Source organism: Strix aluco, chromosome 23 (genome assembly GCF_031877795.1).
Source record: "Strix aluco isolate bStrAlu1 chromosome 23, bStrAlu1.hap1, whole genome shotgun sequence".
Taxonomy (NCBI): domain Eukaryota; kingdom Metazoa; phylum Chordata; class Aves; order Strigiformes; family Strigidae; genus Strix; species Strix aluco.
In genome coordinates this window covers 1,216,654-1,242,779 of record NC_133953.1, presented here as the reverse complement: position 1 = coordinate 1,242,779, position 26,126 = coordinate 1,216,654, and the positions used below count along the sequence as shown (strand labels likewise).

General features: G+C 61.6%; 3 protein-coding genes across 8 annotated transcripts in view; 1 reads left to right on the top strand and 2 right to left on the bottom strand.

Annotated features, from left to right (window-relative positions):
* CEP164 (centrosomal protein 164) overlaps positions 1 to 11,169 on the bottom strand; it is a 37,677-nt gene extending 26,508 nt beyond the window's left edge. For all 3 annotated transcript variants that reach the window (XM_074848842.1, XM_074848843.1, XM_074848844.1), the window contains exons 1-7: positions 11,105 to 11,169; positions 9,379 to 9,472; positions 8,914 to 9,025; positions 8,356 to 8,575; positions 3,787 to 3,912; positions 2,768 to 2,896; positions 2,324 to 2,401 (exon numbers count right to left, since the gene is read on the bottom strand). In XM_074848842.1, the coding sequence (XP_074704943.1) occupies positions 2,324 to 2,401; positions 2,768 to 2,896; positions 3,787 to 3,912; positions 8,356 to 8,575; positions 8,914 to 9,025; positions 9,379 to 9,460 (747 nt within the window). In that variant the 5' untranslated portion in view covers positions 9,461 to 9,472; positions 11,105 to 11,169. The remainder of the gene's footprint in view (positions 1 to 2,323; positions 2,402 to 2,767; positions 2,897 to 3,786; positions 3,913 to 8,355; positions 8,576 to 8,913; positions 9,026 to 9,378; positions 9,473 to 11,104) is intronic.
* A 354-nt stretch (positions 11,170 to 11,523) lies between these two features.
* On the top strand, positions 11,524 to 19,341 carry BACE1 (beta-secretase 1). Of its 3 annotated transcripts, XM_074848565.1 has the most exons (11): positions 11,592 to 11,672; positions 11,788 to 11,892; positions 14,647 to 14,735; positions 14,881 to 15,097; positions 15,369 to 15,506; positions 15,602 to 15,736; positions 15,813 to 15,914; positions 16,027 to 16,176; positions 16,260 to 16,431; positions 16,515 to 16,790; positions 18,283 to 18,855. In XM_074848565.1, exons 2-10 carry the CDS (start codon positions 11,818 to 11,820, stop codon positions 16,754 to 16,756), a joined length of 1,320 nt encoding a protein of 439 aa, XP_074704666.1. In that variant the 5' UTR covers positions 11,592 to 11,672; positions 11,788 to 11,817; the 3' UTR covers positions 16,757 to 16,790; positions 18,283 to 18,855. The 3 variants fall into 3 exon arrangements, with proteins under 3 accessions (XP_074704665.1, XP_074704664.1, XP_074704666.1); XM_074848564.1 differs by lacking the exon at positions 18,283 to 18,855 and adding an exon at positions 19,205 to 19,341 and having other exon boundaries at positions 11,524 to 11,892; XM_074848563.1 differs by having other exon boundaries at positions 11,524 to 11,892.
* Positions 19,052 to 26,063, bottom strand: RNF214 (ring finger protein 214). 2 transcript variants are annotated; one of them, XM_074848560.1, is made up of 15 exons: positions 25,928 to 26,063; positions 25,619 to 25,847; positions 25,300 to 25,359; positions 24,829 to 24,969; positions 23,989 to 24,128; positions 23,345 to 23,413; positions 22,552 to 22,648; positions 22,167 to 22,255; positions 21,784 to 21,886; positions 21,331 to 21,429; positions 20,673 to 21,049; positions 20,351 to 20,486; positions 20,140 to 20,250; positions 19,828 to 19,923; positions 19,052 to 19,307 (listed from the first exon to the last, which is right to left on the bottom strand). In XM_074848560.1, exons 1-15 carry the CDS (start codon positions 25,999 to 26,001, stop codon positions 19,242 to 19,244), a joined length of 1,887 nt encoding a protein of 628 aa, XP_074704661.1. In that variant the 5' UTR covers positions 26,002 to 26,063; the 3' UTR covers positions 19,052 to 19,241. The 2 variants fall into 2 exon arrangements, with proteins under 2 accessions (XP_074704661.1, XP_074704662.1); XM_074848561.1 differs by having other exon boundaries at positions 21,784 to 21,874.
* Between the last annotated feature and the right edge of the window lie 63 nt (positions 26,064 to 26,126).

The following is a 26,126-nucleotide window of genomic DNA, read 5'->3' as shown; positions in this document are numbered from 1 at the left end:
CCTACTGCACGCAGAGCTTCAGTGACATCGTGCAAGCAGGACGGTGACGTCAGAGCAACTCGTCACCTCTCTTGGGCTGCCAGCTTCCTCTGCAGGCCTCCTCGGGTGCTGGGCATCAGGTGCAGCAGCTAACCAGCTGCCACACTCTTCCTCCTCTGCTCTGCTGTTCTCCTAAGGGAGGGGGTGACACATCCGCTAGCCCGAGTCTCCACACCACCTTCCCAAGCTGGCAGGGCCACCCGCCCGCGGCTGGTTACTGCCCCGCATGTCACTGCCCTGCGTGTCGCCCACTGCCCGCGCCCCGGGGCGGAAAGCTCTGCAGCCGAGCAGCTTTCCGACCCCTGATCAGGGGCTCCCATCGAACATCGTCCCAGCCATCGCTCTGTTTCTGCTCCACGTGCTCCACAGCTGCTGCTCTTCCCACTGGCCAGCCCAAGGAACTCGCTGTTGGGGCAGACCCTTCCCAGCTGAGGACTCCCCACGAGCCGTGGCTCACTGCCGCAGCTCTCCGCCACGCTCCCCCAGCACGGGTGAGAGCGAGGCCATGAACACAGCAGCCATTCCTCTGCTCTCACTAGCCATCCCTCCCTGCACCGGAATTTTACGGGCGCCTGTTCCCTGGGAACCAGCAGCGCTGCTTCCCGCCCGTACATCTCCGCAGCGACACCCAAGCTGTGTTGCGCAATGTTTATTTACGGAGGCAGCTCCCTTTCACACCTCTCCATCTGGTGAAGCAGCCTTGCACGGTAATTTCCCACCACACAAAGGACCCCGCGACGCCCAGCGTTTACCCTGAGCCTGACCTGTACAGAAGGCAGAGTTCTGAACCTCCCAAGCGCTGCACCAGGGGTCACCTCTGCTGCCCTGCCACCCCCTCCCCAGGCATCCACAGATGCTTCCAGACCTCTCCCTCCTCTCGCCCCTTCCCAAAGCCTTTTGTATTTCAGGGCAGAGTCTCCCTTATCTGCAGTGGCTATTCCACCGTGAAATTCAGAAAGGGGGACGGCTGGCTTTGGGCGAGAGCTAAGCCCCCGAGCGGCCAAGCAAACCAAGCGGCCCCTTTCCCAGAGTACGTTCTGCCTTCTACACACACCTCACGCCTCAAGTTCTCCAGCATCTGACCTGGGTTTCCTTTTGGGTGCCTTTTCCCCAGTTAACTCAGTCCTTGCTCCAGAGGAGCCCACTGAGGGTGCAGCGTTTCTTTCCATCTCTCCTCCCTCCCTCCTGGAGGTTTGTGCCATCTTGGATGCGGCCTCCAGTCTCACCCAACATCCTTCTGCCTCAGCAAGTCACGAAAACCACATGCTTATTTCTTTGAATGCAGGTGGTCAACCCTGACCCGCAGGCTACAGGAAGCCAGTTTTTTCATCCCGTCATCCCATTACTGCCTAGATTTCCCCCCTGGAGGGCTCGCCCTACGAGTCCTTTCCTCCTCTCCTTTTTGGAAGGAAGCTGGCAAATGGCTGGGGCTGCGGGCTGAGCCTTGCTCATAGGAATGCTTTTCTACTGCCATCTCATGGAACTACAAAAGAATTATACTTTCCACTGGGGCACTAATATCTTAGCAAAACTAAGATATCGCCCATCTGGGTTAACAGAGCCCGGCTGTTGGGCGGCAATTGCCATCTCATAACAGATTCCCAAAGCCCTGGCGCGGCACTGAAATGCCAAGACAGCTCTTTGTTCCTGGCCACATTAACATTTCAGTGACGAATTGGGCCCCGACAGCCTGCTTGTCGTCTGGAGACGAGAGAGTCAGGCCTTTCTTTTTCACATCCACTTTAGCACAAGCCTTTGCAGTTTCTGCCCAGCACCCTGAATGGATTCTCCAGCAAAGTACTTTACAGCTTAATTTTCGTATGCTGTGAAAAGGATAAGGGAAATACTGTAAAACACTTTAAAAGAAATTAATGTGCCTTTCAGATACCGGAACGGAATTTTCAAAGTGCCGAGAAAGGATTAATGTCAGCATGAACAGTCGGGCCGAATCACCAGAGCTGCTTGCAACGCGCTTCCCATTGTGCCCTTGTCATCCGACGCCTGATCGCTGCTAAGCAAGCGCAGGCAGAGCGCGCGCACCCCCACGGGAAGAAAAATGTCTGCGTGAGCCCACGCGGGTACTGAACTCGTCACTGGCACTCTGCGTCCCACCATGGAATTTCTCAGCAGTGCAAGAAGACAGGTTTCAGGTTGCCACATGAACTCGTCCCTCCGGCGCTACTCCTGCGCTCTCGCTCCCCAGCCCCGGTGCTGGCTGGCAGCACCGCAGCTCCTCTGCCCCCCGGGGGGTTTCTCCCGCCCGTCTCATCACTCGCTCTCTTACCTCAGAGTTGAAGCTGCCTCCCAGGGCACTGACATCCATGTGCAGGTTTTTGAACAGAACTGCTGTCCCACGGAGACTCTAAAGGTATTAAAAGAGGAGATGGCCCACACTGAGCTCCGACCCCTGCAATCCCCCAGGAGGGACTGGGGGGCCCTAGTCACTGAACTAAGGCAGAGCCATCGCCGTGCCCCAAGGCAACAGGCCTACAGCCTTTTGGAAATACATCACGTCAGATGTTGATTTATAGGAAGAACAACGAGAAAACAGGATTAGATGCTTTTTGCTGACCAAACACAGAGGAAATGCAGCACAAATTAAGGCCTGGAGTCAAATGGAATGACCACGGCCAACCAGCTATTAGCAGGGGAGCAGCAGTTTTCACTGCTGGAGGCTGCCTGCGCTACGGTTAGTGAGACACGTGAAGAAACAAGGCACACAAAGTACCTCATCCGCGCTTTCGTCCTCTTCATTTCTCCCTTTATCCAGGGTTGCCGTATTCAAGGAACTCTGCTCTTCGCAGACCAAGCTCAGCAACTTCTTGGTGTGGCTGGTGGGCTTACAGGTCTCTGCAGGCTGTGAAGTCAGAAAGGGAGGTGAGAGGAGAGCCAGGGAGGAGGGGGAGACACAAATCCGCCGAGACGCTGGCCAGCAGCAGGGGAGCTGCTGAATTCCGAGCAGGTGCTCGGGAAGACGCTGCTACCCCTGTTCTGCCAGAGCCACGTCCCGCTGGGACACGACACGTTCTTTACGAGGCCGCGCTCTCCCTCGCGCCAAAGGGGCTCCGGTCCTCCAGCAGCCCATCTGCAAAACCTGCCCGTGCCTCAAAACACTCATCACTCGAGACCGTAATAAAGCAAAGGATTTGAAATTCCCACGGACAAGACTTGACTCAGCAAGAAGAAAACCTTCGGTGAAGGTGAGGAGGTCTATAATGTTCTGCACATACACTGTTTTCCTTTAAAAGATCAGTTTGTTACCACTTAAGACTTTGTTTTGTTGACCCAAAGGTCACATTCTATAAATAATCATTCAATGTGATTGTAAACCTTACATTCATCCAGAAAATTGTTCTTTTCATTTTTTTAGTCTCAAAGTTGAGTGAAAATATTACTGATTAGATTACATTATCTGTACTGTATGTCCTGCCTCATCTGGACACAAATCAAAGTTCTACTAAAGTGAACTTAACAGACTTCTTCCCCTCCCAACAGTAATTGAAACAATTCTTTCTTTAAATCTGCCTGACAGAGCAGAAGAAAGCTCGCCACAAATTTAGCACTGGGCTCCCTAGAAATAACAAAAGACAAGACACGTAGTGAAAGACAGAGTAGGGAAACAGCTTTTTAACAGACAAAAGCCTTTCTAAGCTGACGAGAGATCACAAATAGTGTCATTGAAGCTTCTCAGCACCACCACGCCTGTGACTTTTGCAGGGCACGGTCCCAGAGAAGACAGCACCTTACCTGCATCCCTCCTTTGGCCACGAGGCTGGAGTCCGCCGAGCTGGGCGCATCCAAGCTCATGGCCCCGCGGAGGCCGGCCAGAGGCGCCACGAGGCCACGCAGCGGCGCGAGGTTCCCCAGGGGCACCTGGACGGGAGCAAGCAGAGTGCCTGAGGGCTGGAGCGTGCAGAGGGACGCGCTGACGGAGAGCAGGGGCACGCTGCTTGCGCTTCTCCTTTCCTCCTCTCCCGTGCAAACTCTGGCTGCTGATCCTAAACCCACCACTGCCGCGGAACTGCTTGTGAGACCCCACAGCCAGCGACCACCAGCACACGAGACACGCGAGGACTAGCGGTTGGATTGACTCGCACCTTTCGCCTTCCAAAGACCCGTCTGAACATGGTCGTTTACTTTACAGCAGCTTCACCTGTCTGCTCCACTACTCCGCACAGCGTGACATGACGGTGAGAAGCCTCCTGCCTGCCACAAGCTGCAATCACCACCTCTCTTTAGACCGAAATCCAGGCTCCTTCCTCACCTCACACCAGCAGAGAAGCCCCAGGTAGCGGAAAGCAGCTTTGCCGCCACGCATCGGCGAGAAGATCCTGAACATGTCTCTCCCCCCCAGAGCCTGGCCAGATCCCAGGGAGCCATCCGACAGCCTGCCGGGGCTGTCTTCCCCCAGAAATGGGGCTGTTCTCTTTGGTTGTGTGGAATTCCTGTCCACGGGTCTTGCCCCACGGTACACGGCGCAGGTTAAGCGAGGCTGTTCTCGGCAGCTGCCCGTACAGCCAAGCGCCGGGGGTTCGGAACGCCCAGCGCCTGTACTCTGTGTCCGTCCGAGATTAGGGACTGAGAACAGAGTGAATTCACTCACACACTGCGGGACGTGAAAACGCACGGACCCTTCTTCCACCAAGTCCCTGCCACAGCATTGGTAGCACAATCAATGCTGCATGCTGGGCTTAACTCATTATCTTCTGCGGATGGCCACTAACGACGTGTGTGGAGCAGAGGATGTCAGCTGCCCTTCAGCAAAGACAAACTCACTTCCATTGGGCTCATTAGAACTTTTGGGATAAGCTGCAGTTTATCTGATATTTATAGTCCTAGTTCTTAGCAGCTAACCGAGCAGTGCCACATGCTGGTAATTAGGAACCTGAGCTAGTGACTCAGTGGAGCCACAGCTGGGTACCAGCAGAGCACAGCAATTCATTAACGTTACACACAGTGACCTTTTGGTGCTGGTTTTTCCTTCAAACCAAGAGATTTGGTAAATTCTTATTAAATCGAGGCAATTACCCATGGACAAAGACAAAACAACCTGCAATATTATTCCCAGTGAAGGGCGGGATCCTACTATAGGCAACAGAGGGAAAAAGTTCGGGCAAAACAGAGTGAAATGGGCCAGCAGTTCACAGAGGAAGGAGGAAATTGTGTTTATCGCTGGGCCCATCACACCCGTAAGCTCCCCCGGTGTCCTAAGACCATGGCAGCAGGGTCCAAGGACTAAGCTGTGCTCAGATAAATCAGTGCTGCACTGCCTGCCAAACCATGGTCTGTAACCACCGGGAATAATCCTTCTCTCCTTCGAAAAGCCTAATTCATTCAAACTTTTTCCTGTTTCTCTTCCCTTTAAGAGGCAAGAGAGCCCATTTCTCAAGGTACTGGACATCGATGTGGGAGAGCGGGCTGTGACTCGCCATTTCCCTATCACCTCCACCAACCCAATCACTCCGGGCCTTGAGATTCTGCAAGCAAATTTAAGCCAGAAATAGCTGAATAAGCTATTGCCCCTCAATTTAGATTGTGGGATCGCCAGGGAAGAGGCTGACTTTGTAGTGTGCTTGCTACAAAGAGCTTAGCACCAAAATTCAAGATGATTTTGAATTGGGAGTTGCCATCCCACTTAATTTACTGCCCATCACCTGTTTGAATTCAGAAGGCACTTCATGTCCTCGTGAAGCTCAAACAAGGTGGGAACTGTGCAGTGTTTGCTACGCAAGGAAGACCACAAACACCCTTTTTCAAGCTATCCCCTAAGCTTTAGGAAAACCACTGTAACTAATGCCACACCCGTTTATGTGACCACCAACAGGTTTTTGCCCCTTTTCTCCTGAAAATTGGCTTAGAAGCAAAATTTCATGCTCTCAATTCTGCAGAAATGGTTACAAGGAAGGGCCATCGTGAAGGACTTACTCCTACCTTATTCCCACCTGTTCCTTCCCCAGCATCTATCTTGCTGCAGCTCGCTGCAGTCTCTCTGCTCTGGGCCATCTCCGCTTTCCTGTGCTGGCCAAGGGGGTTGCTCCACCCACGCTCAACCTGCAACTCTGCTGCGAATTTCTCTCCCCACGCTCCGGGAGCTTGATCTGCCCTCCCGTTGCCTCTCTTCACTTCTCTTTGCCCTCCAGCACCGTCAGACTTCTGGGCAGGGCATTTCCCACTCAAATCCATCCTAAGACCAACGTGTTCATGTGCTGGCCTGCGGCACAACTTCACCTCCTCGGAGCTACGCTCCCTCTCCCACCTCTGGGCTGGACTGGGTGCCTGCGGCGAGGGTGACCCCGCGGTGGGGGGAGGCAGCCAAGGCTCCTCTGCAGCGGCGTGCCCGTCCTTCTGCCTCCCAGGCTCGTGGTGTGGAGAGAAGCGACGGCTCACTCCCACGACCTGGGGGGCGTTATCATCATGAGATCTGGCTGAATCGCTGCTATCACACTCTGATATCAGACCGCTTCCTTCGTCATTTCTCCAGCTGTCTTCAGCAGATGAAAAAAGATATTTTGATGCAGGATCCACTGCAGAGTGAAGAAGCGCCTCAATTCCTCTCTTTGCAGCTACCCCTTGGCAGCTGGGCAGTACCTCTGCGACCTTCCGAGGGACTGCGGAGTGGCTCTCCAGCGCGCCTTTGCTACTGTCTACTTCTGTACCTGCTCTTCCTTCCATCGGCTCTACCTGATTTAAACCCTTGCTCTCAGCTCTGCCGACGATCTCGTTGCTCTTGTACAGAGCGATGGCTTGACCCAAAGCCTCGTCCTGATCTTCTCCCTTGCTTCCACTCTCAGATACCTCGCTGTGGGATTTCAGCTCTTCTTGAGCATACAGAACATCAACTGCCTCCTGCAAGCTCCAGTCACCGGTGAGACTGGCATCAAAAAGAGTCATTTCATTGTTCCTGCAGTAGAAATTTTCTTTTTCTCTGGCTTGCAATCTGCCTGAATTTCTTTCCACATGCCCCTCCGGTCCTGCAGATTTCTCTTTGACTGCGAAGTGATCAGCAGGCTTATGGACACACTCACCCCTCTCGTCCTTCATCTTCCACTTTTCTTTCTGCTCTTCATCCGCAAAGAGTAGGAGTTTTTCTTCAAAGGTCTCTAGCAGAGCTCTGACATTCTTCAAGTCTGGTGAACAGGATTCCTTTGACACATACAAAGGTTGCACTGGTGGCCTAACCTCTAAATCGCCAGGCTGCAAGTCAGAGGAGTTGAGGCAAAGCTCTTCTGGCATCTCTAAAGGTGTATATTCGTCCTGGTGGATGTCTGCATCAGAGCTGCTAAAAGAGAGGCCTCTTCCTAAACTTTTCTCCACATCAGGTGAGGTCTGGCACGGTCTGCTCAACTCTGGAACAGGCAAGGGTTGCAGCTTGTTTGGCCACCTGCCTGCAAACGGTCTCCTTGAATCCTTGAGGTCTGACAGTCTCCCTTTGCTTTCGTCAAGGCAGCCTCCAGCTCTCATCTGGCTACCAGGATCTGGGGCAGGACTCTCCTGCCCAGGGGGCAGAATGGCAGGGGGTCTTCCACAAGAGGCTGATGAAGGAAGAATCCCTGGCTGCATTCCCTAAGTTGGTAAATATTAGCAAATAACTAAAACTTATCACTCTATGTACCCTTATCTATCTAAAGTAGAGATATATATTTATTTAATACACAATTTCTATATAAATAGGTGTGTAAATTTTTAAACACTTGAAATTACATGCATACACATAAAAGAAAATGCTGAAAGTGAAGGCTGGAGGCTTTCCGGGTGGCAGAGGTCTATGCCTTGAGTGACAACACAAGGCACCATCTCTTCCCGAGCAGACCGAGCTCGTTACCAGCAAATGGGAGGTGGGGGGGGGATTTGCTCCCACTTGGGATCTACAGGGCATTCGGTTACACCTGCAGGTGTCAAGAGCGAAGCAGACTAACCTCACCCGTGTCCACTGCCTGTGTGTCACAGCAACACACACGTGGACACGGCACAAACACCATTTGTTGGCCTCTCTGCGGAAGGAATCGCACCAGCACTCAAATATCTGCTGCTAAGAATAGCACCAGCACCCTCAGCTGGTACCAAGGCTGGTGCTGTATCCTCCTCAGCAACAGCATCGCTCCCCTCCAGGTGTGTCCTTCCAGACCAAAACTTCACAACTTTGGTGGGTTTGCGACCCCACTTCTGTTGGATTTTCACCAAACCCAGAAGTGCTGGACAGGCCCCCTTGTCGGGGGATCGCTGCTCCGAGCCCAAAGCAGCAACAGCTCAGGATCGCCCCCTAGTTCATCCCCCGCCCAGCCCTCCCCAGAAGGGCCACAAGCAGAATCTACTCACAGTGGGTGGCTTCAGGGACTGCTTCTCCTTCTTGTCTTTCTTCTCTTTCTTTTCTTTCTTTTCTTTCTTCTTCTTCTTCTCTTTCTTTTTCAAGCTGCCCTGAGCCAGTTTCTCTCGCTCCTGAACAACGAGCTCTCTGTAGTGATCATCGCAGGGGTGGTCCCACATGGACTGGCCGTTAGAAAAATTGAAGTAATAGATGTTGCCAGTGATATCCTGGCTGTGTGGCAAAAAGAGCAGGACAAGGTGACAGAGCACACGCAAACACAGCTGCACGCGCCATACTGGGTCACGTCACCACCTTAAGCTCAGCGGAGCGTGACACCCCCAAGAGCCCAAAGACACCTCAGTGTGGGGCAGCAGCTCTCCTAGAGACTGCTCACACCCTTCTCCAACTTCCCAAACACTCTTTCCTCTTCTCCCACCACCCCAGAAAGACCCGAGCTCCCCTGCCCACGGGAAGTACATCTCTTGTGGCTTTCCCCTGCTCTGCCGCTGAGACGGGCCGGGCAGGAGAGGCTACAGATCTCCCCGGGCAGCCGCTGCCCGAGCACTCACCAGGGCTTCCACTCGGGTGGTAACGGGGCCACGATGCCCTCCTTGGCCAGCCACAGCAGCTCTGGCTCCTTCTCAGGGTCGATCCCGATCTCCCGTGCAAAATCCTTGATTTCTAGGAACACAGAAGAGGAATCTGTGGAGATGGTCTACACCAGGCACTACACAACAAAGCCAACCTCCGCGGCGAAAGCTTTGGGAAATCCTGATCCTGAAACGAAGCTGCTAGCACGGCCCCACGTGTCAGTGAGCGCGTCCCACCAGGCTGCTAAAGCAGGGAGACAGGCTGCAAAACGCCACTTACTTTTGCCACCAAAAAGCTAATTTTTCAGCTCTGCCTTCTATGAAATCCCATTTATTCGACCCTCTCCACCCACACTCTCCCCAGTTCCCGTTTTAAGACCCCTAGAAGCGACTCGCACACTCAGATCCCCCGTCACAGCTCCAGGGCGGACAGGCAGCAGTTACCTTGCTCGCTGGGAATGTACGTCTCATCGTAATCTTCCTCCAGAATGAGCTGGTCACCAATGCACACCATTGGTGCTGCCATGGCTCCCGGCACCTGGTCGTGCAAGGGAAGTGACACCAAAGCCCAGTGACCAAGTGCACACAGAAATAAAGCTTCCTCGTCACACGGCGAGTGGCGGGAGCCCTGGGGCTGGGGAGGGGAACAAGGGGGTTGCCACGCGTGGTGCAGATGGGACGGGTGAGGGCAAAGGCAGCAGGATGGATCCTGATAAGTTGCCCTGGTCACAACACCCACAGCCCGAGCCACCCCCAGGAAAGGGAAACGTGCAACGGGGCAGAGCGCTCTGCTCTGCTGACAGTGCCCTTCCACTGCACGCAGCAAAACCCAATCAAAGGCCTTTCCCGGTGTGGAAACAGGCAGCAGAGCTGAAGAGATGCAGAAGTTACTATCAGACCCCCCAGGCTTTCAACCTTCTACAGAGAAGACAAGCACTTGCTCCGGGCACTTTTTAAACAGGCAAAAATTAAGGTGAAATGAGGAAGGGAAGAAAGAGCAAGCAAGCAAGCAGTTTTCCCAGAGCACAGCACAGCTTTTTGAGAGCAGTCCCCGGGCTGAATCAGCAGTGCCCAGGGCCAAGGCAGCTCCTCCCCGCGCCCTGCTCGCCTTGGCCTCTCGCCTTCCCAGGGGAGATTCCAGCAGCTGTAAAAGGATCCTAATTTAATGTGTCCCACCGCTGGGGCACTGCTTCACTATTTAATTCAAGGACTGTAGGCAGTGACTTAGTCCTGCCACAGCTGAGCCCTTACGACTCAATTCACAGCTTCAGGTAGCCATAAATTCATCTCCCCACCCCAGACAGCCCCAGCTGTGGCTCGGCATGGCCACATCTGGCCAGCATTTGCCTGACACAGCACGTAGGGAGCCCAGCCTGAGCAGGCTCCCCGCAGCTGCACAAGCACCGGGGCAGCCAGGACCGTCCCCTCCAGCCCCACCGCTCACACAGTGGGATGACCAGGTCAGAGCAGCCTTTACCCCCACACCCCTCCACGCACAAAGCATCCTGCTGCCTTCCTCGTGAGGGTCGGGAAGCTGGGGTGCCTGCCAGGCGCCTCAGCGGCGATAGGGACGGTCTGAGCAGCGTTAATACACCTGGGGCAGGATCACCCCACCGCTGCCCAACTACGGCCCGCTCCCTACTTGTAACTCTTACGTAAAGCGACTCTCAGAAGCAGCAATTAATCCTGGCAGCTTCCACGCAAAGATAATCTCAGGACACGCCAAAACGAAGCAGCATCGCCGCGCTTGAGCCTCTCCCCCTCCCAAACGCACCCGATTGAGGCGTTTGGATGTGGGCAGCTCGCTCGGGGCCGCCTGTTCTTGTCCTCCCTCACCGCGCTATTCCAGCCCCTTCCCTCATCCCTGGCCTTAGCGCTGGGGGATGAATTACTGCTGCCTCCCCCCCCCGGCACAGGCCGCCAGGAGGGTTGTGAGCGCAGCTAAGCGCGAGGGCAGCAAGGGCTGCGAGGAGGAGAACCGGCTCTGACCGATACGGCATAAAAGTGAAAAAAAAAGCTTTTCCCGCCTATTTCCTGCCTGCACAGACACGACAGACGGACAGCCCCGAGCAGGGCGGCCGGGACAGCTCCCTGCAGCGTCGCGGCCTCCCCCGCCCGCCCCGGTGTTCGCCCCGCGCCGCGCTCGGACACGGGCCCCCGCCCCGCTCACCGGAGACGCCCGCCGGTTGTCCGGGGACGCGCCGTCGCCGCCGTCACTGTGTCCGGGTCGCGGCTCCCTTGGCAACGGCGCGGCCCGCCCCCGGCTCAACGCCATTGGCCGGCGGCAGCGCCGGATTGTCTGACGTCACAGAGCCGCGACGCCTGCCGGGAGCTGTAGTCCGGGCGGGGCGGGTGCCGCCGCGCGTTGCTATGGCGACGCGTCGGCCGGGCCCGCGGCCTGGCCCGGCCCGGCGCGGCCTCACCGCCACCCGCCCCACACACACACACACACACCGGGCCGGGCCCCGCCGCGCCGGGCCGAGCCGCTCCGGGCGCCCGCAAGCGCTTCCGCCGGCGGGCGGGCGGGCGCGGGCGGGCTTTCCGGGGCGGGGAGCGCCGCGCCGCCATGCCCGCCGCCCCGCTCGGCCCCGGCGCGGCCGCCCGGCCGAGGCGCGGGGCTCTGCGGGCCCGTTAGGCCCCATCCCCCGCCCGCGGGGAGGAGGGCTTTCCGGGGCGGGGAGCCGCCCGGTGCGGCGGAGCGCTGCGGCGATGGCGGCCGCCTGGCCCTGGCTGCTGCTGTGGCTGGGGGCGGCCGCCCTGCGCGCCCGCCCGGCCCCGCCGCGCATCCGGCTGCCGCTGCGGGGCGGCGCGGCCCCGCCGCCGGGCCCCCGGGCGCGCCGGGCGCCGGAGGAGGCCGAGCGGGGCGGCGGCAGCTTCGTGGAGATGATCGACAACCTGCGGGGCAAGTCCGGGCAGGGCTACTACGTGGAGATGACGGTGGGCAGCCCCCCGCAGAAGGTACGGGCCCGGGGGGTGCGGGGGTGCCCCCGCGGCGGAGCCCGCCGTCGCTTCGCCGTCCCGCTCCCCCGCGTCGCCGTGATGCCCCGGGGATGCGTTTTCCCCCGCGTTTGGCAAAAGCTGGCCGCGGGCGCCCGCCCAAGGTGACCCCCGCCTCGCCCGGGTGACACACGGGCTGCCCGGGCGTGCTGGGGCGAGGCGGGAGGGTGCTGCGTGTGCCACGCAGGCCAGACTCCATCCCTCCATCCCTGCCTCCTTCCACCCATCCATCCCTCCATCCATCATCCCTCCCTCCCTCCCGAGGCGAAGGCTGCCACCGCGCAGGAGCTGGCGCGGTGTGTGGGTGGCCAAGGGGTGGGGACGCGGCGGGCCGGTGTCTTTCTGCCCGCAGCTGCATGTGCGGCCACGAAGGAAGCACACGGCCGAGCCACGCCGCCGGCTGCTGCCCGCCTGGCTCTGCGTGCCGCTCCCTGCCCGGGCAGAGTCTGCCGAGCTGGCTTTCCTCGGGGCTCTCGTGCAGGTTGGCGCTGTGCGGGGCTCAGGGGGCACAGCGTGCGGAGCGGGGGCCAGTGCTTCACCGGGCTCTGCGCCTGCTCCGCCTTTTTGCCAGCGTCCCTCGTGTCCCAGAGCTGCGCTGCCTGGCTCTTGCGCCTGGCACCGTCTGCCCCTGCGCTGGGGACAGGATGGGTGCTGAGGGCCAGGTGCTGGCCGTGCAGCCCAGGGTGGATCAGCTCCTCCCCTCTTTTCTGGGGGACACGGTGCAAGTTCCCGCTGGCGAGTCCTTTTGCGCCCAGATGCTCGCCCCTGCTGCCGTCAGCAGCAGGGCCAGGGGGGCAGCTCGGTGCTCGAGGGTCCGTGTGCCCCCCAGTGCAGGGCTGTGTAGGCTGCCAGACCCGCACTGACTCAGAAATAAAGTCTGGTATTTCCCCCGGGCTGGCTCCGTCCTGGGTCCCAGCACGGCTCTGCGCACGTGGCGGGAGAGCAACGCAGGCGAGACGTGAACGGCAGGAGGGGGACCGATGCTGCCGCCGCGGAGATCGGGTCTCTCACAGGGCTTTCACGTTGTCCTTGCGTGCCAGGGATTTGTTCCCTGCTCTGGCAGGGTATGCTTAGGGAAAAAGAGAGGAGATGATTTCAAAAAATCGGGCTTGAAATGCTATTTCGTCATCTTTTGCCTGGGACCTGCCACGTGTCGCGGCTGCCAGATAATTTCCGTGCGAACCACCTGTTCCCAGGCAGCCGCGCGGTTCCGAGCCAGTCGCCCTTTTGGGCCGCGTCCTCCAGCCTGGACTCCTTCCAAACGCGAACGTCGTGCGTGTGTGTGCTGGAGCAAAATCCCTCCGGGCGTTGTAACGGGATTAAAGGATTCACGTGAAAGACTGTGGCTGCGCATACGCAGAAATCGGTGAGGGTGTTTATCCACGGGGGTGCACGCACCCTTCTCAAAGGCCCACGTTTGGTCGGGGTGCCCTGCTCTCCCTCGCAGTCCATCTCCCTCCTCACTTTTCCTGCCACCTTCCTGGTGCTGGCAAGGAAGTTTCTTTATTCTGTTGCGCTTTAATTTTGGTTCTGAGCTGTGCTGGGCTGCAAAGCCACCGTCAGCAGTTAATTGCTCTCGCGCTCTGCGTCCCTTAGCATGTTGGTTATGTTGCACGCTCACGCCAGGCTCCCCGAGACCAGCTGCTTCCTAAAGACATGGGGAAGAGGGGGGCAGCCGAGCCTCGGGAGCTTCAGGACAGATGGCGAAGGCTCGGTGCCGCTGAGGGCGAGAGCAAAAGCCCTCCTCTGCCTGCAGCATCAGCTCGGCAGGTCTTTCTCCAGGGAAAGCCGAACCCTCCGGGTGCCCCAGGGATCAGCGGAGAGGGTCTGTGTGGAGCAGAAGGCCCCTAACGCCCCATCAGACGGAACTGGCCAGGCGCAGTGGCACCGGCTGCGGGTGCCGGGTTGCCAGGGGAAGGTTGGGCTCCAGTGATCCCCACTGCGCTGCTGGCCGGGCGGCGGGGCTGCGGGCAGGCCTCAGCTGGGGGCAGGATGTGGCTGACCCGCTGCCAGCCCTGCCGGCAGGACGTTTGCCAAAGCCTGCCCGTGAGCTGGTAATCCGGGGCGCAGGCAGAAGGGAATTGGGAGCAGAGCTTGGCGTGTGGGTGGCCGATGAGCAGCCCCAGCAGCCAGCGGTGACTCGGGTACCCTCCGTCCTTCTGGCCAGATGGGCATGAGGTTTGCCGGCCAGGGGAGCCCAGGCGCCCCATCCCGCTGCTGCTCCCTCCCGCCAGGTGCTGGCCGAATCCTGCCCGGGGTGGCGGGGGCCGAGGCCGTGCGGTGCCACGAGGAGACCTCACGCTCTGTTTGCGCCATGCTGGACAATGTTTGCTTGTTGTGCAACACCCCGATGTCGCTGACTCCTGCCTGGCACCGCGTCCTCTCGCAAAGTGTCTCCGAGCTGTCCCTGGGCACGGCAAAAGGGGGCCCCTGCTCAGCTCGGGGCTTGGCGCCGCTGCCTGGCATCGCTCCTGGGGCCCCCCGAATGCAGCCAGCACCAGGGCAGCCTCCCTGCCCTGCCTCTGCCCATCCCTCTGCCTGCTGCCCGGGCAGGGCCTGGCCCCGGGTGGGAGGGCTGAGCCCAGGTCCAGCAGCCACCACGTGCCAGGTGTGGGAAAGGGGAAGGCAGTTCAGCGGTGCCAGAGTGAGCGGGACGGGTGGTATGGCCGGGTCCTGCTGCGGTCCTGAGCCTCCCTGCCTCTTTTCCTTCTCCAGCTGAATATCCTGGTGGACACAGGGAGCAGTAACTTCGCCGTGGGAGCCGCGCCTCACCCCTTCCTCCGCAGATACTACCAGCGGCAGCTGTGAGTATGTTGGGGGCACACGGAGAGCACAGCCACCGCTCCGTGTGCCCGCGAGGCACCCGCCCGCCTCCGCCCTTGCCAACGCGCGCGGGCACCCGCTCCCCCTCCGCTCCGGCCTCACTCGGCCTCCTCAACACCATTGCAGGTCCAGCACCTACCGCGACCTGCGGAAGGGTGTGTACGTGCCCTACACGCAGGGCAAGTGGGAAGGGGAGCTGGGCACCGACCTCGTCACCATCCCCCACGGCCCCAACGTCACCGTCAGAGCCAACATCGCTGCCATCACGGAGTCAGACAAATTCTTCATCAACGGCTCCAACTGGGAGGGGATCCTGGGGCTGGCGTACGCCGAGATCGCCCGGGTGAGTCCTGGCTGGCAGCCGCTGGGTCCCAGCTCTGCCCGGCCCTGCCGGCAGCCGTCCCAGCAGGGTTCTGCCACGCCTCGGTCAGTCCCCAGGGCCCGGCTCGCAGCAGTGCCGGTGCCCTTGAACCTGGCTGTGACAGCACACGGAGCCGGGACCCCTGGGGGCACGGCAGCCCCGGCGAGGAGAGGTCCCCTGGGCACGGGGAGCCCCTGGAGAAGGCGTAGTGCTGATGCACCGCTGTCCCGCCTCCGCTTTCTCCTCCCACCAGCCCGACGACAGCCTGGAGCCCTTCTTCGACTCGCTGGTGAAGCAGACCCGGGTGCCCAACATCTTCTCACTCCAGCTTTGCGGGGCAGGCTTCTCCCCCAACGAGACGGAGGCGCTGGCGTCGGTGGGGGGCAGCATGGTGAGAGCCCGGGGGGCAGCGAGGGGCCGGGGGGCTGCCATGGGGGCCCTGCCCCGGCCAGAGCCAACGGCAACGCCGTTCGCTGTGGGCTGCAGATCATCGGTGGCATCGACCGCTCGCTGTACGTGGGGGACATCTGGTACACACCCATCCGGAAGGAGTGGTACTACGAGGTCATCATCGTCAAGCTGGAGGTCAACGGGCAGGACCTCAACATGGACTGCAAGGAGGTGAGGCAGGGGCGAGGGGGGCGGCGGGGAGCGGGGCTGGGGGCTGGCGCCTGGTTCACTCCTCCTCTGCCCCCAGTACAACTATGACAAGAGTATCGTGGACAGCGGCACCACCAACCTCCGCCTGCCCAAGAAGGTGTTTGAGGCTGCGGTGAAATCCATCAAAACGGCATCTTCGGTCAGTGAAAGCCGTCCCCAGGGCCGGGGGCAGCGCAGCCGCCCGGCGCCCGCCTGAGCCTGGCTGCTGCCCGCCCGGCACGGCCCCACTCACCTCCACTTCCCTCCGGCAGACGGAGAAGTTCCCGGACGGCTTCTGGCTGGGGGAGCAGCTGGTTTGCTGGCAGGTCGGCACCACCCCCTGGCACATCTTCCCTGTCCTGTCCCTCTACCTGATGGGGGAAGCCACCAACCAGTCCTTCCGGATCACCATCCTGCCCCAGGTGAGCGCTGGCCGGGCCCGGGCGGGCGCAGGGCAGGGAGCTCTGCCCCATCCCCATGCCCGACGGCCCCTCTCCCCCCGCAGCAATACCTGCGCCCCGTGGAGGACGTGGCCACCTCGCAGGACGACTGCTACAAGTTCGCCATCTCACAGTCCTCCACGGGCACCGTCATGGGTGCCGTTATCATGGAGGGCTTCTATGTCGTCTTCGACCGTGCCCGCAAGCGCATCGGCTTCGCTGTCAGCGCCTGCCACGGTGAGGGCTGCGCCCGGGGCTGGGAGAGGCGGGGGGGGACGTGGGCAGGCGGTGGCCAGAGCCCTGCCTCCTCCCGCCCGCAGTGCATGACGAGTTCCGGATGGCTGCTGTGGAGGGACCCTACCTGCACTCCAACATGGAGGACTGCGGCTACAACATCCCGCAGACGGACGAGTCCACGCTGATGACCATCGCCTACGTTATGGCAGCCATCTGCGCCCTCTTCATGCTGCCCCTCTGCCTCATGGTGTTCCAGTGGCGCTGCTTCCACTGCCTGCGGCGCGACCACGACGACTTCGCCGACGACATATCCTTGCTGAAGTGACGGCAGAGCGTGGGGGCAGCCCCGGGGGCCGCAGGTGAGGCAGCGGGGCGGGGAGACCCACGTCCCACCTGGGGGGGCTGGGGCGCGACGACAGGGCGGCAGCCTGGGGAGCTCAGACTCTCAGCCCGGGCCCTGGGGCGCTTGGTGCCCGCTGGTGGCCCGGGAGCGCAGTGGCCCTGTCCCGGGGGCTGGGGGTAGCATCTCCCCACATCCCTCCGGCCCTGCGCCGCCGCCCTCCTCAGCCCGGGAAGCCGCAGCTCTCGGGGCAGGGGGCTGGGCCTGGGTGCTGCAGTGGCCCCAGCCCCGGGTTTTTGGAGGCGGCCGCGCAGGGCCAGAGGCAGGGCTTTCCCTCCCCTCCTCCCGCTCGCCCCGACGCTTCCCAGGGCATGTCCCCTGCCCTCCCCAGCTGCCCCTCGTGCTCTTGCTGGCCCCAGGACTCCCCGCGCCCACCCTCTCCCCACTCCGCTTTGGCTCGCCACCCTCCAGCATCAGCGGCTGCGCAAGGAGCCGGCAGCTGCTGCCCTCCGGGCTGAGGGCTGCAGGGAGGGAAGGCCGCAGTGTCCCCCGCGCGCCCCACGCCGCCCGCTGCCCCCAGAAACTGCCGGCAGGAGCGAGCGAAGGCCCCAGCGCCGGCCGCTCCCCAGCCCACCCGCCTGTTCGAAAGCCATAGGGGAGCCAGCGCCGGGCTCGGCGGCCCCCGCCCTGCTCACCGCCGGCCAGTGCCACGGCGCCGGGCACAGCCGCTCCGAGTCCAGGTGGCCCAGCCGGGCCCTGGCTCCTGCCCCCGCGTCTGAGACACCCTGGGGACAGGTGGGGGCTGCAGCGTTTATTGTTTTTTAAACACGTGGTTGTATTTATTTCCTGGATTTTTTTTTTATATATAACGCGAGTCACTGGTAGTGCAGCCGCGCAGGATCAGAGCGTGTACATAGCAGGTCCCCCTCCACCCCCGGGTGTACAAATAACGGTCGCTTCTCACCTGTACAATACAGACGTATATCTATATTTTTAATTCTAGCGCTGAAAGCCACTGTTCCAAACCCAACATTAGGGCATTTGGTCCTGTTTTGTTTGGGGTTGTTTTTTTTAAACATTTTTAGCCCCCTGCTCAGTCCGAGGGCCAGGGCTCGCTCTGCTGCGGTGAGCTCGGGGGGCTCGCGGGGGGCCGGGGTTGCTTTAGGGGGAGGTGGTGGCAGCACCAGAGGGCAGCGGGAGGCGCTTCCATCCTCGCTGCGTTCCTACATCCAAGGGCGGATTTTCCGGGGTGCCAGGACCCCGTCCCCGTGTCCTGCCGTGCCCTGGGGAGAGGAAGCCGCTGCGGGCTCCCCCCCTCTCCCTCAGGGTGGGCGGCTGAGAGCGCCGTGCTTCCCCGCTGCTCTGCCGCCCGCACGGAGGGGAAGGCGCTTTGTTTTCACCCCCGCAATCGGGTAACGCGACGGCGAGTGCGAGCTGGGGGCTGCGGCGGGGCTGGGGGCGAGGGGCTGGAGCTCTGCGGCAGCGCCAAGCACGAGGCTCGTTAACCACAGCCTGCAGTTCAGCCTCGCCTCGAAAAGGCCACGAGGGAGCCGGCGCGCGAGGCCGCGGGAGGAGACGCACGCGGTGTAGGAGAGGCACTGCCGCAACAGCCCCTGCCCCGCACCCGTCGGCCTCCAGCTCCCCCAGGCCCCCCCGGCCCCCCCAGAGACTGTTGTGGACCACTGCCTTAAACCACGGCGGCTGTGGAGAAGGGTTGGGCCCGCAGCCAAACTCCAGCCCCGAGGCAGAGGCGCCGGATTTGAGCCGCAGACTGCGAACGCGGAGGGAAAAAAATTCTGCAGAGCAAGTAGAAGGTTTGAAGCGGTGCTGAGCACCCCCTAATCCCACCGGAATCCATGGAGAAAGGGCCGGGGCAGCCGCCCGTGCTGCAGCGGGAAGGAGAGGGGAAAGCGGGAACGGTGTGAGGTCAGTTCTCCGGAGCCGCCGGGGCGCTCCCTCCCCGGGGCTGTGGCGCCCACCGGCCCTCGCCGCGGCCTCGGCACCCTGTAACCTCTTGTCTGTGTAAGAGCAATGAATGTGAACACGGTAAATTATTATTACATTAAAAAAAAGGCCACCCGAAACACTCCTCTGCGCCCTGTTCGTCGCCCAGAGGGGGGCTGCGGGGCAGCAGCAGGGGAGGGGGCTGCAGGGGCGTCCCGCCGAGGGGGGGGAAGAGTGGGGACAGGGGCCGGGGCATCCCCAGGAGCGCGGCACATGGCGGCACTCTGCAAGGCAGCCAGCAGGGCCGCGAGCTAAGGAAGGAGGAGCGGCACCAAATCACTGCATAATATACACACTTTATTTATGAATTTGTATGTATACAGACTTTCTATACACACATTACCTATATAATAAAAATGTACATGTGTATACATGGTCGTATAAATATAGAACTGTAGAAATCTTAGAACCGATCCTGTCTATTCACAGCAACTCCTCCCGCGGGGCCGCTCTGTTGGCATCGCCGTCATTTGAGACTCGGACAAAAGGGACAAGTGTCGTTTGTGTTGTTTTGCGCCCAGAACTTGATGCACTGGAAGAGAGAGGATTAGTCAGGAGCCACCCGCACGACTCGGAGCAGGGCCTGACACTGCTCTTCCCGAACGGTGAGGGGCACCTGTTTCTTCTGTGCCTTAGCGACGGCCCCCACCCAACGGTCGCCCCGTGGAGGGAGCCCTCGGCCCAGCAGAGCACCAGCCCCTCCTCGAGACGCCGCTTTCCTTTTCCTCGGTGGCTGCTGGAGGCCCCGGAGCCGTTGGGATGAGGGCTTTGCCTCCACCAAGCACGGCAGCCCGCAAGTCTCCTCCTCTTCCCAAGAGCTCCCGCGCGCAGCCCCGTGTTCCAGGTCCTTCCTGAGCCAGGAGGCAGAGGGCCGGAATCTGACCCCCGCAGCAACGGGCACAGGGCAGCAGCAAGGACAGACGGCGCCTAAAGCCACCCCCAAGGGCCACTCGGGGCCGGCTGGACGCAGAGAAGGTGCTTATTGCTCCTTCCCCTCTCCTGGCGCCTGCTCAGGGCAGGAGGGAGCAGCGCCACGCCGCGGACACACTCACCTCCTTGTGCAGCGCGTGCGAGCAGGCCATGGGGTGCAGGTCGCCGGGCTGCACGAGCTTCTGGCACATCAGACACAGCTTGCAGGCAGCCGGGCTCTGGGGAACGGGCACGGAGGTCAGGACCCGCAGCTGGGGGCCACCACTCGCCCAGCTCCTCCCTCCGCCCGCAGCCGTCGCGGGATGCCGCAGCCTCGGCCACCCCTCCCGCGGCCGGTCCCCTCCTCCCCGCCCCGAAGCACCAAGGATCTGCGCCCGCACCCCTCTGCTCCCCCCGGGGAGGGCGAGGCGCCCGGGAAAGCCGCGAAGCCTTACATGTGAGGCCGTGCCGGGGTACGCCGCCACCTGGGCCGGGGGCAGGAACATGGGCGTGCTGATCTGGGGCAACGGAGCCGAGAACATGGGCGCCCTGATCCGACCGAGAGGCTGCAGTGGGGAGGAAAGGACAGCTGCGTCACTCGCCCTGCGTCACCGACTGCGCGCCACCCTTCCAGCTCCTCGTGCCCCTCAGCAGCCCGGCCCCCACCTGCGCCCCAGCCGCCGCCCGCTCCTGCTGCTCCGCCAGCCTGGCCGCCACCAGCTGGTTCAGCTCCTCCATGGTCAGACCCGCCATGGTCCTCCGGGCCGTCTTGATCTGCTGCAGGATGTTGGTGAGCTGGGCCCTGCGTGGAGAGCGGCCCGTCAGAGCGGCAGGGAGGACCCTCCCGCCGGGCCCACCCTCCAGCGGGGTGATGGCGCACCGGGGGAGCTCCGCGCCCCAAAACGCTGCGGGAAGAGCGCAGGGCCCCGACGCTTCCCCCGGTGCGGCTGCCCTTCTCCTCGCGCCACCACCGTGGCTCAACACGTACTTGTTGCACTGCGGAAACCGAGCCAAGAGCTTCTCCAGCAGCTTCTCCAGCTTGTCGGCCGGCTGCAGCCTGTGGAACTCCGGCGCGACGCTGACCCCGCCCAGGCCCGGCGGAGGAGGGATGGAGGCGGCTGGAGGCACGTGGGGGCTGTGCGTGCCCAGAAGCGACGCCACCACCGGGCTGTTTCTTCCCTGGGAAGCGGGGAGCGGCGGGGAGGGCTGGTTGGGCCTGGAGATGGCGGGGTTCAGGAGGGGAAAGGAGAGCGCCCGAGGATCCGCGCTCGGCATCACCATGGGAACGGGGACTGGTCCGATGGGAAACGGGAGCCTGGGAGTAAGGGAGGGGTTGGGCTGGAATGCCGTCAGCATGAAATCTGTCTGAGAAAGAAAAACAGGGGGAGAGGGAAAGGCTGGTTAGAAGAACCCACCCGAAGGCAGCGCCTTCCTCCGCAGCCAGACGGGACATGGGCCGAGCCGCGGGCCCTGGCAGCCGTTCTCCCTGCGGCCAGGGAACAGACCCTTCCTCCCCGCCAGGACGAGGCAGAGGGGGGACAGGCAGAGGACCCCCAACATCACCATCGCACGGCAGCGGGCGGGCTGTCCCCAGGGCCCCGCAGCACCCGCCCAGCAGCAAGCAGCGGGGCTGGAGAGGCACTCACCTCGGAGGGCGGAGGGGGCAGCGTGGGGGTCGGGATCTGTGGGAGGCTGCTCAGCTTCGTGCCGTTTCTCACCATCTGAATGTGGTCGTTGAACTGATCCTGGCAGAGAGGAAAGAGAACAGACACGTTTATCTGAGCCTTGGCCCGGGGGAAGTTCTGTGCACCGCGCGCTCACGACAGGCAGGTGCCCCGAACAGCTGCCGGCCCTGAAGCGGGCACAGTCTGGTTCCACAGGAGTCAGGAGAATAAAAAAGGACCTGGAGGGAGAAAGACAGTAACAGCCTCGGCGATTAACCCAACACGCTGCTTTCACATCACGCCCAGGAGCCTGACGAGGCGGGTGGGGGATCTCTGCAGCTGCACGGCGCTTCAGCGGGGCCTCGGCGCCCTCCCCCAGCGTCGCCGCGCGGCTCTGCCCGCTCTGAGGCTGGCAGCCGTCCAGCGGGAACTTACTCGGACACTTTCCTTGGTCATCCGTATCCTGTTCAGCCTCATCTCCCACTCCTGTTTCGGCCTCATGGTCTCCAGCGTGGGTGGCGCAGACCTGCAAGCACAACTGAACTTTCCCACTTGCAACTGCGCTCTCAGTGGGAGCGGCCAACGCCCCACAGCCCTCCCTGCCTGCCCCCTCAGCGCTCCCCCCCTCCAGCAGCGCAGCCAGCTCGCCCCAGAGCACGGCACAGCTCCGGCAGGCGGACGGTGCTGGGGGATAAACACGAAAGCCACAGGAAACCTCAAACTACTTTGGTCAAACCTCCAGCGTCAGCCGAGGCAGAGGAGGTGGGCACGGAGGGACACCCGAGCTCCCCGCCCCTTCCGAGACTACACGGACTTACTTGAGGTAGGTGAGGTGTAGCTCTGCTTCTTTTTCTGCTTCTTCTAGTTTCAGCACCAGCAGCTCCTTCCGGCTCTCCAGGGACAGGATCTGGCAGAGAGAGGCCCCCCACGAGGAGCAGCTTTTGTACTCCCTTGTTTCTCGCTGCCAGACTGCAAAGGCAATCTCTTTGCTCCCAATCACCGATTTTACCCTTTACTATTACAATTTTGCAACTTCCAATCTACTGCAGTGATACGTGTTTATCCCCCCTCTCTCTCCTCCCACCGAGGGGTGCTCGGCCTCGTCCCCAGCCGCTCCTGACTTCACCCAGTCATTCATTGCGCCCTGGAGCCTTAAAGAGCCCCTTCAGCAACCACTCCGCAGGTGAGGAGGCACCTACTAACCTCTGCCTTCCAGGCCCGTTCCGTCTCCTCCAGAATGTTCCTGTTGATTTCATTGTGCTGGTTCTTCAGCTTATCAAGCTCCATCTCCCACAGCTGCCTGCACAGGCCCAGGACACGTCCACTCAGGCTCAGGGACGGCTGACAAACCCCCCACAACCCCGTCGACCCCTGTAGCTGTGGGACCCACGGAAGAGCGGCAGCTCCCACAGCCCGGCCCCGGCCGCAGCTCCCGCGGCTGCGTGAGGCACCATCCCGAGAGCTGCTCCACAGCACGCGAACCCCCAGCACGGGGCGGGGAACTCCCTGGGCCCAGCGCCAGGGAAGGCCGCACGGCTCCGAGCCGGCACACGGGACTCGGCCGCTCGGATCCTGGAGAAGCCTGAGGCTGGCCCTTTCCACCCGTGTCACGTGAGCGTCTCTGCCTGCACCCGGAGCTTCTCCACCCAGCTCTGCAACACCCGAGCGGGCCCAAGTTTAGCCGGGCAGCTGTGGGGAACTGAGAAGCAGCTTTGCCCTAATTCTGGGAAGCTGAAGTTCAGTGCGAGGTAGCAGCTTCAAGCCAAGTCAATCCACTGAGTGCAGACTCTAACCTTAGGGGCTCGTTACGTCACAAGTACCGAGGAGCGCTTTAATCCAGAGACTGGGGGGCACCAGCCTGCTGGAAGAGCAGCTCAAACCCTTGGAGCTCTCTCTAGCCTACCCTGCCTGCAGCACCAGATTCGCTCCAAGGCAAAACAAGTGGAAGGAAAAGAGCATTCCACAGCAATAATCTGCTAACGGAGAAGAGCCTTACTTCTCATCGGACTGCTCCGCGATCAGAGAGGCAATCTTGTTTTCCTTCTCCTCCTGCTCCTTCAGCAACCTGCACGGGAGAAGAAGAACAGATGGAGTTACCCGCTGTGGCAGCGCCGGTCCCGGGTTTGAACGACGCGCTGGCCCCGCAGCACGCCCAGCGCAGCAACACGCTCCCGGCGCTGCGCCGGTCCACAAAGGCTGGAACGCGACCGTGAACGTCCCCCAGAGCGAGAATTCTGCTGTATCATGATCCTGCACAAAGGCTGTGGCACAGAACCAGAATCCGCCACAGGGAGCTGCGCTGCTCCCACAACACGTGCTTTGCGACTGCTCGCTGCGGGGGGGACTATTACGATGGTTTGTGACAGAGCCAAGCGGCACGTTGCCCCTCCCGAGGGCCGGCCACGCGCGCGCCGAGCGGGCAACGCGGGAACCCGCTGCCCAAAAACTCCTCTTGAGGCCTTCTGCAAACAAAAGGCGCTCTGTCTGCGCAGACCCCGCCAGAGCCGCACCCGTCTGCCTGAAACTGCCCCCCCACACGCTCGCTGCTTCCACAACGGCCAAAGCGATCCTCTGTTGCTTACCCAGGGTTAAGCAATACCTCCCCCCACCCCCAGAATAAATTGTTTTCTGTCCTAATACCTTCTGCCTTTCTCACAGAGCTTCTCAATTTCTGCTTTCAGGTCCTGCTCTTTCTGCAAGAATTCTTTCTTTTCTTTCTCCATTTTCTTCTTTGTCTCTTCTCGCTTGATCGTAACGTCCTGAATCGCTTTCAGGATCTCCTAGAGTAGAACAAACACCACACAATTAAAGAGCAAAATTCCCAAGTAAGAGTTTTGGTTTTTAAATCCGTTATTATTTTAGATTAACTGAAGAGAGATTATGAGATTACACGCATCATCAGAATCTTTTTGAGTAGATCCAGACAAGATACAGAGCAGCTACAATGAGGAAACCCAGGAGACAGACGGCCTAAACCACAGGTTCTCCCACCTCTTTAGAAGGATTTTAAGGGGCAACGAGTTCTGCTCTGGGTTAGAGCGAGGCCACGGACGGTCACTTTTGTCTTAACGTGAGCTACTGCAGGGCCAGCGCGATTAATTCCTTTAACCCAGCGATCCGGGAGCCACAGAGATCCCAATAATCAAACGGGCTGATTCTCCTCCCTTCCCGCCAGTTTTCGCTCGGGAAGGACGCCGTGCTTGCCGAAGAGACGCCGCAGGAGCAGCGGCGGGAGCAGATGTGCGCGCGGGGCGCCGTGTCAGGAGGGCGTTCTGAACTGCTGAGCGCCCCGACTGCAGCGGAGGCCAGTCCCCAGCGCCGGAGACCAGCGCAGCACACGAGGGGAACGGCCACGCGGCGCATCACGGCGCCGCTCCCGGCCCGCTTGCTCCCCACTGCCCGAGGCCAGAGCAGCCCACCGTCACCGCGCGAGCGGCAGCGCTAGCGGGCGATAAACGGAACCGCGACGTCACCACGTACCTGGTGGTTCTTCATCTCTTCTTCCCGCCGCTGCTGGAGCTGCTTGAGCTGCACCTGCAGCTGATTCTCCACCTGCCTCTGTTTGTCCAACACCTCCTGGTAACGCTCCTTCAGCAAAGCCCTCTCGGACATCATTTTGTCCTGCAGCGGAGAGCGGAAATTTAGGGAGATCCTTCCCCTCCCCTCACGCTCAGGGACAGGGGCAGGAAAGCTCAGCAGCGTGTAAGAGCCCAGCAGGTGCCACCATCCAGAACCGCAGTTAGAGGGCTTCTGCTTTCAAATCTGGGGCTCTCTGGACCAGAAAAGACGACGGGAGGCACCGCCTGCGGCTGCACCTGGCCCTGCATGTCCTCCTTTAAGGAGAACAGCTCAGGAACCCCAAATCTGGCGTTTCAACGAGAAAAAACACCCCGTGGGAAGCGCAGCGCCAGCTCCTTCGCCCGGGCCCGATCGCGGGGCTCCGATACCCACCAAGCTCTTCTCGATGTCCTGATCCGTGCTCACATCCATGTCGGCCGTCTTGAAGTCCGTCTGCAAAGGGAGGCGATCGCGGTCAGCGCCCCCCGCAGCCCCGCAGCGACCGGCCAGACCCGCGCCCCGCTCCCGGGGAAACGCCGCCCGCGCCGCCACCCCGGATTCGGGCCGGCGGCTCGTAACCGACCCTCGGGCCACGCTTTTACTTCACGCCCGGTCGAGGCACAAGGCCGGGCACCGCCGCGCCCCCGAAACCGGCCGGGCTCACGCACGCCCCTCCCCGCAGCCCCGCGCCGCCGCGGGGGCGGACACGCACCTGCACCGCGATGGTCTGCGAGGGCCTGGCGGGGGCCGCCTCCGGGTCGGGCTCCTCCGCCGCCCCGCCGCTCTGCCCCGCCGCCTCCCCGCCGCCCGGCCCGGGGTCCCCCTCCCCGCCGGCCGCCGGCAGCGCCGGGGCCGGGCCGGGGGCGGCGGGCTCCGCCTCTCCGCCGGGGCCGGCCGGCGCCGCCTCGCTGGGGCTCTCCGGGGCGGCGAGGACGCTCCCGCTGGGCGAAACAAACAGCTCGGTCACTCGCGCCGGCGCCAGGCCCCGGCCCGGGCCCGGCCCCGCCAGGCCTCTACCTACCTGCCGGGCTCGCAGAGGCGCGGCGGGGCCGGGGCGGCGGCGGGGCCCTCGGCCTGCGCCTGCTCCAGCGCCATGGGGCCGCGGGGCTGCGGGCGCGGCGCGGAGCGGGCCCGGAGCGGAGCCGAGCGGAGCGGCACGGCCCGCGCCCCCGCCGCCCCGCCCCTTCCGCCGCTGCGGGCAGAGCGGCCCCGCCCGGCCC

Coding starts and splice junctions, on each gene's coding strand:
- BACE1 (XM_074848564.1), top strand. CDS start 11,644: ATGGCGGCCGCCTGGCCCTGGCTGCTGCTGTGGCTGGGGGCGGCCGCC. Junction 15,737..15,812: donor TCAACATGGACTGCAAGGAG/GTGAGGCAGGGG, acceptor CTCTGCCCCCAG/TACAACTATGACAAGAGTAT. Junction 15,915..16,026: donor CCATCAAAACGGCATCTTCG/GTCAGTGAAAGC, acceptor TCCCTCCGGCAG/ACGGAGAAGTTCCCGGACGG.
- RNF214 (XM_074848560.1), bottom strand. CDS start 26,001: ATGGCGCTGGAGCAGGCGCAGGCCGAGGGCCCCGCCGCCGCCCCGGCC. Junction 24,129..24,828: donor AAGAGATGAAGAACCACCAG/GTACGTGGTGAC, acceptor GTTCTACTCTAG/GAGATCCTGAAAGCGATTCA. Junction 22,256..22,551: donor AACGGGCCTGGAAGGCAGAG/GTTAGTAGGTGC, acceptor TCTCTCTGCCAG/ATCCTGTCCCTGGAGAGCCG.